The sequence below is a fragment of the Cydia strobilella genome, chromosome 5 (assembly GCF_947568885.1).
Source record: "Cydia strobilella chromosome 5, ilCydStro3.1, whole genome shotgun sequence".
Lineage (NCBI taxonomy): Eukaryota > Metazoa > Arthropoda > Insecta > Lepidoptera > Tortricidae > Cydia > Cydia strobilella.
Window position 1 is genome coordinate 15,285,710 of NC_086045.1, and position 11,250 is coordinate 15,296,959.

General features: G+C 39.3%; 1 protein-coding gene across 1 annotated transcript; it reads right to left on the reverse strand.

Annotated features, from left to right (window-relative positions):
* Window positions 1-205: 205 nt before the first annotated feature.
* Window positions 206-4,364, reverse strand: LOC134741696 (large ribosomal subunit protein bL28m). The gene is made up of 5 exons (XM_063674573.1): window positions 4,204-4,364; window positions 3,853-4,120; window positions 2,935-3,254; window positions 2,479-2,660; window positions 206-378 (listed from the first exon to the last, which is right to left on the reverse strand). The coding sequence occupies exons 1-5, from the start codon at window positions 4,222-4,224 to the stop codon at window positions 318-320; spliced, it is 852 nt and encodes a 283-aa protein (XP_063530643.1). The 5' UTR covers window positions 4,225-4,364; the 3' UTR covers window positions 206-317.
* Window positions 4,365-11,250: the final 6,886 nt, after the last annotated feature.

Here is an 11,250-nt window from a genome sequence, read left to right on the forward strand (position 1 = left end):
ACAAATTATGCCTTTGTGCACAAATAATTCATATTTTCATTAAAATTAAAAACAGATGTAGACATGATTATCATTGTGAATAGTTTTAAATAGAATAAGTATCAAATGTTTATTATATGATAAAAATTTAAACCTATCTCAAACAACCCATATGTGTATTAATAAACTACTTGTTCTGTGACATGAGGTTTCATTCAAAAACTAATTCGCAAAAAAACAAAACTATATTAATAACTTCACTAGGTACCTATCTATTTTTTTTAATGATAGATTTACATAACATTTTGTTTTAATTATCATTTGACTACATAACTTCACTATGCTTGTTCGTCTTTCTTCCCAAACAGGTTCATTTTTGACAACCAGGAGGTGGTGTTTCTGAAATACAATAATTATTTTCTTTTAAAATAACTAACTAAAAAATGTGAATATTATTGAAGTATACAGAGGCGATCTATCAGTTCTCAATATTCTCTTTGTTAAGCGAGGTTTAGACTAGCAAGAACTTGCATGCAATTTACGTTACATTGCTGACTACTAAGGTAAACTGCATTCAAAATGTTTATCAGATACCGCAATGTAATGGAAATTTCATGCAAGTTCTTGCTAGTCTAAACCTCGCTTTATACTCAGTTTCTTTTTAAAATTAAAATTTTTCTACCCCTAAAAGTAGTGGTATGTAATTAACTTTTTTTTCTGAAATGCTGTTTTTTTTTACTAGCCTATTATGGTGTCCCACTGCTGGGCAAAGGCCTCTCCCCTTGTCTTCCACGACTCCCGATATAGTGCCTCCTCCGGCCAGTTGTTGAGAAAGGTGTCTAGGTCGTCCAGCCATCTCCGTCTGGGCCCGCCGGGTCCGCGCCCCTCTTCTGGCATCCATTTGGTGGCTATGCTAGCCCATCTGTCTGGATGCATGCGGCAAACGTGACCGGCCCAGTCCCATTTGAGCCTAGCAGTCTTCTCACCGACGTCAGCAATGCGGGTTTTTGCGCGCAGCGTGGTGTTCCGGATACGATTGGTCCTCTTCACACCTAAAATGCTGCGCTCAATAGCCCGTTGGCATACCTTCAACTTGGACTTCTGACTCGCTGTGAGTGACCATGTTTGAGCACTGTAGGTTAGGACGGGCAGGATACACATGTCGACGAGTTTTCGCTTCAGTGACAGTGGAAGGCTACCCTTCATCAGCTCTTTCATGAACCAGTAGCTCTTCCAGGCGTTTTCGACACGGCGCTCGATTTCTTTGTCTTGCCTGTTGCTGAAAGAGACTAACTGGCCCAAGTAAATATACTCGTCAACATAGTGTATAGTCTGCCCGTCTGTTCTTATGATATCTAATATTATTATTATTATTATTATTTAATAAGCAGGCAGGCAGTTATGGCAACTGATATGGCCTGTATCCAGTAATCATAAAGATATATATCATGAACGAGTATTAGATGTAGTGTTATGCTTGTCTAATTTATTTTTAAACTGGTTCACATTTTGTGCTGAAACTACGTCTTCCGGGAGTTTGTTCCGAGCCCTTACTACTCGGTTGCTCAGAAAGTGTTTGTAAGGGTTACTGTGAGACCTATGCCTTTCTAGCTTTAAGTGATGACCTCTCAGACGATCTCTGTTGTTGCGCTTGAACATCTCTTGAAAATCCTTGAGGTCATAGTGCCCAGATAGTATTTTGTAACTCTCTATTAGGTCTCCGCGTTCTCTGCGGTGCTTTAGGGTAGTGAGTTTCAGTTCCTTTAGTCTCTCCTCGTATGGCTTGTTTTTAAGTTGCCTTGGCAGTTTCGTGAAACTCCGTTGGACCTTCTCCAGTATCTCAATGTCCTTGGCAAAGTAAGGACTCCAGACTTGAAACGCATACTCCAGTATGGGTCTGACGTATGTCTTGTATATTTTTAGCATCATATCCGGTGTTAAGGTTTCCTAATGAGGTAAATCATGCTTCTGGCTTTCTTAACCATTGTAGATATGTGCTCTTCCCACTTTAGATCTTCCGAGATCTTAACACCTAGGTCAGTTTGTGTTTTTACAGCCGTTAGTGGAGCGCCTTCCAAGTTGTAAGTCAGACGGGGGTTCCGATTTCCTATGTGAAGTATTATTGTACATTTGGCAGTATTCAGATTTATTAACCATTCTTTTGACCAGCTTGCTATTGCATCTAGATCATCTTGTAGTTGGCTGTAATCTATGAGTGGGTCAGCAAATAACTTGGTATCATCCGCAATATTGTGGTACAATCATATGTATAAAATGTTACAAAACAATGTAAAAAAAAAAACAGATTTAATATTGGAGGAAAAAGTTACCACTACTTAAAATTTCTAATCTAAAAAAAAAACTGGGTATAGTAAGGAGTAAGGACCCATACAGACTAGCGTTTTTGACCAGTGATTCTTCAGTATGAGTAATGAATGCACTGTGCAATGTCATAATATCCAATTCCAATATAAAGAATTGTAACCAAACTATACTCACGAAATTTCCTCTGCAGATGCATGGCTACCATCAATACCAGCTGCTTTTAATTTCTCCACTAAATTCTTTCTGTACACATTTTTTAAAGGTACAGGTCTGGTGGCAGCTTCTTTCTGCTTAGCTACCTTACACAGAGCCTCATACCAGGTCAATCCATACCATTCAATCTCTTCTGGAGTGTACTGAAATAAAAGTATTGTTTCTAAAATGTTGCTTAGTTCAGTTTTCGAGTACTATGAAGAGTATGATGCTAAAGAACTCTGGTGCAGAATGCTACTACGGTAACAATGTCTATGATCATATAGGTGATATAATACTCAACCCCCTTTACTGGCCATGCCATATGAAGTGTGGCAACACATAATCGTTAATATAATAATACAGCTACAAAATAAATACACTAAATGTAAAAGAATAAAAACTCGACACTACACAAAATTAAAAAGAAATAATTACCGAAGACAAATAAGTCTTATATTCCTCATAAATTTCTTTTTGTTTTGTAGAGTCATGTGCATATCTTGGGCATCCATTCATCAATTCCGTTAGTATGTGCTTTTTCAATTTCAGGGCTAGCATAGACACCAGATCACAGGCCGGCGTCTTGAGCAGGTAATGGTCAAATCCATAGTGGTCATTGATGAGTCTAATAGTCCGATCAGTGACTGTTACTGAGAGATGAGTGTTGAGGACTTCGGACTTGACCACTGTACGTTTCAATACTGGGACCCAGTAGTGAGGTACGCGGCGCTTATGAGGATCCCGTTTTTGAAAACCTAAACAAGAATACTATAAAAATAAATAAAAACTTGCAAACGAGAACTACACAGTAGTTTGGACGGGTTGGATCTTAAAATAAGTCGCCTTGTTTGAGGATAACTGATGCTGTGGAGGGCTTTTTTGGGTTATTTTTAAATGATTGAAGTTTTTTTATTTTTTATTTTATTGAATATAAAGTGAAACAAAACGCACAACAGCCTTATTTTTTTGATTTCATTGAATACTTTGTGGCTACTTTTGTACACCATACATACCAAAAATCGAATCTGAGCACCACTATCCTGAGCCAAGCATATTTTCTGTTTTTTGTCATGGAACCGAATTTGTCAAAACCAACCCCATGTGGTCTTTGTGGTCCTTACCCCTAGAGTGTATATAAAAGCCCGGAGGCGCAGAGGGAGGGCAGCCATCTTTGGCACTGTTATAACCATGAATAATTCAGAAACCAAGCATCTCCGGCGGGGGGAAAGTTGGAGGGGGGGGGGTCCCCTCCACCCCACACCACTCCCGCCCTTTTATTAAGGCGACTTATTTAAGATTTTTACCGTGTTACAGTAATGTTGGCAAACAATGGCATTACATAAACACAATAACCTTTAATCACAGCTTCACCACCCCAGATACCCTCGTGTATTTCCGTAGGATGCTTCAGGGGAAATGCGACGTTTTGAATGGGCAAGGTCTCTCCCGTCAGCTCGTCTCGTTTCCACTTGCCCTCCTGAGGGACGAAATGCACAGCAGCGGGTTTCAAAACTTTCCATTCTCGCCAAAATTTCTTGTATGCTTGAGGTAAGTCAGCTGCTATTCCAACATCAAACCTGCCTTTTTTCTTGAACGTCTTAGCTAAATGCCGCGCAGTAGCCTGAAAGAAACATACGAATATAGATCGTAGCAATGAGTGGTTATTCAAAGGGTGATGAAATATATAAATAAAAGAATGGTTACCTGAATGCGTGACGAAGCCATTTATTTTTTTAATACAAATTTAAGATCGTCATATAATTGAGACTATCACTAGGTTCAATTTATTAGGGATTTATGCCCCTTCAAATGTGATTTTTTTGCCAGACAGATATGATGATTATGACTGAGATTATGACGTGAGGTAAAAGATAAGTATGTTTTTTTTCTTTCGTCGACATTTAAGAAAAGAATATTTGAGGTAGCGTAAAAGACGTTGTGCTCGTCAGTATTTTGTCTAGTTTGTAACTTTTATGTATTTAATTAAAATAATAGGGTAATTTTAAGGCGTAACACAGCATCGCACCGCACCAAGGTCATTGTGCGGCCTTAAAATTACCCTATTATTTTGATTAAATACATAAAAATTACAAACTAGAAGGTATTAAAGCTCGTAACACACCATCGCACCGCACCGCGATCTTAAAGCAGTTCTAGGAATAGGTAGTACTGGCGTGGGCTTCCACACTATCGCACCGAACCGTCAACAAGGTGCAATCGGTGTGTTATGGAATTACAGACTACCGCACACGTGCGCCAGTGTTGCCAAGTGTCCCATATTTCTATTTCCATGTTTTTCATTTTTTTCATGGAAATATGGGACACTTGGCAACACTGGCGCACGTGTGCGGCAGTCTGTAAAGTCGTAACACACCATCGCACCGCACCGCGACCTTGAAGCAGTTCTAGGAATAGGTAGTACTGGCGTGGACTTCCACACTATTGCACCGAACCGTCAAAACGGTGCGATCTACCTCACAGACTGCCGCACACGTGCGCCAGTGTTGCCAAGTATCCCATATATTTCCATGTTTTTCATTTTTTTTCATGCGCATGTAGTCCCGCGACCACATTCACAATCCTACATAATGAGGCGGACTACCATGTAGGAGTGTGAATGGAAGCTTTAGACTTGCTTTAGACTCTTTGTAGTCTGTGTTTAGACTCCATCTTTAAGGCCCCTCCAGACTATGTCCGCGAATCGCGGCGCGACTTCGCGGAGAGAACATGTCGCGACGTTGACGTATAGGGCCCTCCACACTCATGCGCGAATTACGGCGCGAAGCCGCGAACGTAAGTGTGGCGCCGTTTCGCAGATTGTTCACGCCTTCGCGCCTAGTTCCCCGATTTTTGTTGGTTTATTAGCCCGCGACAAAGGAGGCGCGAAGCGCGAACTGGCAAGACTCCACATTATACACTATTTTGACTCATATGTGGCAAGATATAATAATTATATTATATAAAGCGGCTGTATTTTACGGTTTTACAACGAAACAAAATGGAAAAATAGCTAAATCACGTATGATGCCACAGATAACTAGCAGTTAAGCTCGATCAGCTGATGTTTCTCCGCCATCTTGGCGAGAACCAAAGTACGAAATCGCCGTGAAGTTTGCGAGTTTGCGTAGTATAGAGCGGCTATATTTTACGGTTTTACAATAAAACAAAATGGAAAAATAGCAAATCACGTATGATGCCATAGATAACTAGCAGTTAAGCTTGATCAGCTGATGCTTTTTCGCCATCTTGGCGAGAACCAAACTGCGAAATCGCCGTGAAGTTTGCGAGTGTGGAGTCATACGTCAACGTCGCGACATGTTCTCTCAGCGAAGTCGCGCCGCGATTCATGGACATAGTCTGGAGGGACCTTAAAATATAGCCGCTTTATATAATATAATTATTATTTATCTTGCCACATACGAGTCAAAATAGTGTGTAATGTGGAGTCTTGCCAGTTCGCACTTCGCGCCTCCTTTGACGCGGGCTAATAAACCGACGAAAAACGGGGAACTAGGATTAGGCGCGAAGGCGTGAACAATCCGCGAAATCGACGCCACACTTACGTTCGCGGCTTCGCGCCGTATTTCACGCATGAGTGTGGAGGGACCTTTAGGAATATCTTGTCAGTAAATAGGAACAAAGAAAACTATACTCATCCTTTTCTTTTGGGTGCTAGTACTAGTGTAAGACAAAGATAGTTTGATTCTCTCTGTCTATGTTTTTAAAATGAGACAGTCCCTTGACAAACTATAATTGAAAGATTTATGTACCCCTGTCTTTGCATATTTTAATGTTTTAGGGTAACATGTTGTAATGGAACTATTGTACTTAGAGTAAGACCTATACACCAACATGAGAGCAATAAATATTCTATTCTATTCTATTCTATATTATATCCATAGGGTCCTCCACACTCGTGCGCGAATAGCGGCGCGAAGCCGCGAACGCAAGTGTAGTATTATATTCTTTGGTGTGGAGGTAGTGGTTATATGTATACTTTTTGTGTGGAGTCTAGTTCGCTAATCAGCGAAATTGACTCCACACTCGCGTTCGCGGCTTCGCGCCGCGTAGTCTGGAGCGAACTTTGACAATATTATAACTAAAAGTCATCTAAAAGTAAAAAAAAAGTTTAAATCAGCTTAAACAACAAGTATTGAGAGTTTTATTGGTTCTAATGGATTTTTTTTCCTGTCGTTATTATCGGCTTACATGAATCTAGTATAAACTGGATCGGTCATGAGGGGTGGGGGAACATGACCGAACGGGATAGTCTTATGTATCTTTCAGTAAGAGTAGCAGAGAAAGCGCTGTTATTGTTTCTCCTTGTCATAGTTTCACTTTTCCACCGCTGCCACAACCGAGGTTGTGGCAAACAAATAAGTACGTGACATGTCATGTTTGTTCGTTGCTTGTTTAATTATTGTTGTTTTGTATGAAATTGTGCTTTCTCTTATGAAATATAGTGATGGTTAGCGTTTTAAATGCTTGAACTTTGATAAAATAATGGTGAATTATTCTGTAATCGGCTGTAATAGGAGCTCTGAGCAAAAATATGAGATCATAACCTTTCACACGTAAGTACGGTATTTTACACCTTCCTCTTAACGCAATATGTGAGAATAACATCGTAAAATTACGTTACACTCAAAGCAATGTAGAATCAAACGATTTCAATAAAAATATCACAATTATTTACGCAAATTAACAAAACATTATTTGTAAAATTATCCGCCCAAATTACGTAAGTAGGTAGGAGTCTGAGGTCAGCCATTTTTAAACTTCTTCTTAATTTAGCTGCATAACAATCATGTTAGGGATACCAGATGAAAATATCATAATTTTATGGGTAATTTTGACCTCTAAGTTTTTTCGTACTTCTAATTCCAAAAAAAAAACAAATGTTGTGAAGATTAAATGTGGTGTACATTAATTGGTGTGATTGCGATTTGCGATTTCTTTAAATTAAAACCCATAATACATTATATTGTACGTTTTATTTACTAAACATGTTTAGTTTTGTACCACCTGCGTGAATTATAGGAGGTATTTCATTGTTCATACGCCTAAAAAGAACGGCCCATTGACATTTTATTTAACAATTTTTTAATACCGTCAAACAAGCTAACTTTGCCTCCAGGGTAATCGCCCCAACGTGATATCAAATATTGGGGTAATTTTTACCAATATGGTATCCCCACGTTTATGACGTCATCTATGTCTATCCCTCACGGGCGCACGCGTATAGCTGATCTATATAATGCTAGGTCTATGCATCACGTATATGAACATCCCATGAGTGCGAAAGAGTCAGACTACAAATGATAAAACGTAACCATTTTTGAGTGACAGGCGGCCCAACTCGACCGGGAGCGCATTGCCGTATTTTTAACCGACTTCAATTTCATAGAAGGAGGAGGTTCTGTATTCGGTTGTGGCTATATTTTTTTTTTTTTTTTTATGTATGTTCACCGATTACTCCGAGACCCGTAGTCCGATTTGAGTAATTATTTTTTTGTTCGAAAGGAGCTACTTCCAAGTTGGTCCCATATTAATCTGGTTCTGATCTGATGATGGGATCCCTGAGGAATTAAGGGAACTCCTCAATTTTTAAAGGCACATGTATGGTGATTTGGGTGTTTTCATAAGCAACTTAAGCAATTTCTCTCGAAAACGACCAATTTGATGAAGTGGACCTGATGATGATGATTGTTTTGATGATAGTGATGATGATTTTTTTAATGTAGGATGTTCAGCGATTACTCCGACACCCGTGGTCCGACTTGAACAATTCTTTTTTTGTTTGAAAGGAACTACCTCCAAGGTGGTCCCATATTAATCTGGTGCTGTTCTGATGATGGGATCCATGAGGAATTGAGGGAACTCCTCAATTTTTGAAGGCACATGTATGGTGATTTGGGTGTTTTCTTAAGCAACTCGAGCATTTTCTCTCGAAAACCACCAATTTGATGAAGTGGAGCTGATGATGATGATTGTTTTGATCATAATGATTTCAGCGATTACTCCGGCACCCATGATCCGATTTGAGTAATTCTTTTTCTGTTTGAAAGAAGTACCTCCAAGGTGTTTTCGTAACATTTTTTGTTATGATCTGATGATGGAATCCGTGAGGAATTGAGGGAACTCCTCAATTTTTAAAGGCACGTGTATGGTGATTTCGGTGTTTTCTAAAGTAACTCAAGCATTTCCTCCCAAAAACCACCAATTTGATGTAGTGCAACTGTAGCCTAACCACGAGTTTGACACTAAATATTCGCTAGCGTCTTCGTAACTTTGTACACTAATATGCCAGTACGAGCGAGATGCATAAACAGTAAGTTACGCACACGATAGCGAATATATCAATGTCAATCTTGTGGTAAGGCTACTGATGATGAAGACTACGGACGAAATGTGGAACTTCCCTCGTATGTGTATTATGATTTTTGATGTAGGTAGTGTTGGAAACAACCAGAGACTGAGAAGTGAGGGGTAGGTGTGAGAGGTGAAGGTAGCGGGTATTAGTATTCGGGGGGTTTGGGGGTTGAGGGGAGGTGAGTTGATGGGTCGGGGACTGAGGGGTTGGGAGTTAAGGGATTGTGGGTTAGGGTTAGGAGTCTGGGGTTAGGGGTTGGTGGTTTAGGGTCGAGGGGTTCAGTGATCAGGGGTTGATGTGCTGTGAGGTTGAGTGATCGGGGAGTTTGAGGGATTGGGACAGTGGCGGGGCGGAGAATGGATTTAGTGACAGGAATGATTTCCCAGACGGACTCGAGGAAAATTCTGATTATTTAATAAAGTTTACGAATTTAGAGTTAAACATGATTATGTTTTTCATTCATGCGTCACGCTCTTAATAATGTCAAAACTAAAAATGGAAAAATAAAAACTTTTATAAAAAAAAAGATAAACCGACTTCAAAAAGGATGAAATAAAATATGATCCTTTTTAGGGTTCCGTGTTTAAGTATATGCGTTACCAACTGATATGTTTGAAGTCGGTGCCAAGCCAAGTAGTAACAAAACCAGTCAAAAATAATGAGCTTTATGTATATAAATCCCATTACAACTGTACAAATATTATAAACGTGTAAGTAATTCTGTCTGCCTCTTTGTTACCTTTTCATGGCTAAATAACTGAACCGCTTTAGCTGAAATTTGGCATGAAGGTTCCTTAAATTGTTTTATATTTTGAAATGTAGTCCTTTGGATAAGCGACAGAAAATAACTCAGTCCCAATCCCACACTTGCGTGCTATGGACTGTTCAAGAATTAGTAAGAAATGCTCTTTAAAAAATACGACGACAAATAAACGCATTAGATTTACACTAATGTGCCGACAAGCATGGTACGAACTGCGTCAAGAAGGTTCAACCGTGTGTTCTGTTCTGAGGTGTGTTCTTAAATACCTACAGAAAGTTCGTTTATTATCGTCGTGTAACGCTGCGTCTTACATAGGCGAACAGTCGCGAACGCGAAGCGAAGCGACACGGCGCGGCGCGGCGGGCCCAAGGCGTTCGCGTTCGCAAAGAGATCGCCCACGTAGGACACTTCTATAGGTATCAAAGGATTAATTAAGGCGCCGTGACGTGCTGCTTAGCGTTCGCGTGTTGTTCGCCTACGTAGTACGCTGCGTTAGGCAATCCAACGTACATACTTATATAGCCGCAGCCTTTATCGAATTGCACCAAAATCACTATGAATATATGGTTCAAAATTTTGCTTGGCACCGACTTCAAACATATCAGTTGGTAACGCATATATTTAAACACGGAACCCTAAAAAGGATCATATTTTATTTCATCCTTTTTGAAGTCGGTTTATCTTTTTTTTTTATAAAAGTTTTTTTTAATCTTGAAAATAAAAAGAAATCAGGAAGAAAACGTACAATAAAGTAATGTAGTGAAGATGGTGTCGTGTAGTGTGCCGGATTGTAGTATCACAGGGCGAAATAACCCAGGCAAACATTCATTTCACAGGTAATTATGAAATTCCGAAAGTTTTCTTAACGATATTTTGTCAAATTAACAGCATAAAAACTGTAAAAAGCCGGTTTATACAATTAATTATAAGTTTTTCTTCAGTTGTGTGCTAATATTTTATCATATTAGTCAATAATTTGGAATATTTTGTGTAAAAACTTAAGGTGGTTCGATTTTCATACAAAATTCAATCTGCTTTAATTAAGGCACTACACACTATTACTACACAAATATTTGCTCATTTATCTAGTTTCGAATATTCGTTTGCGCTAAATTAATAGAAAAACTTTGTTTCATACAGAAATCATACATAAATCAACGTAATTTTTTCATCAATTTTACGTATGTGTGTGTCAAAAATGTCGTGTACAAATACGTTGCGTGCGGCGTTGCCACTATGACGTTGGCGACGTTGCCTGGCCGACCTGGCAGGATTTGCAGTGCCGTCATGTTTAGTCATGAATCTAGTATAAACTGGATCGGTCATGAGGGGTGGGGGAACATGACCGAACGGGATAGTCTTATGTATCTTTCAGTAAGAGTAGCAGAGAAAGCGCTGTTATTGTTTCTCCTTGTCATAGTTTCACTTTTCCACCGCTGCCACAACCGAGGTTGTGGCAAACAAATAAGTACGTGACATGTCATGTTTGTTCGTTGCTTGTTTAATTATTGTTGTTTTGTATGAAATTGTGCTTTCTCTTATGAAATATAGTGATGGTTAGCGTTTTAAATGCTTGAACTTTGATAAAATAATGGTGAATTATTCTGTAATCGGC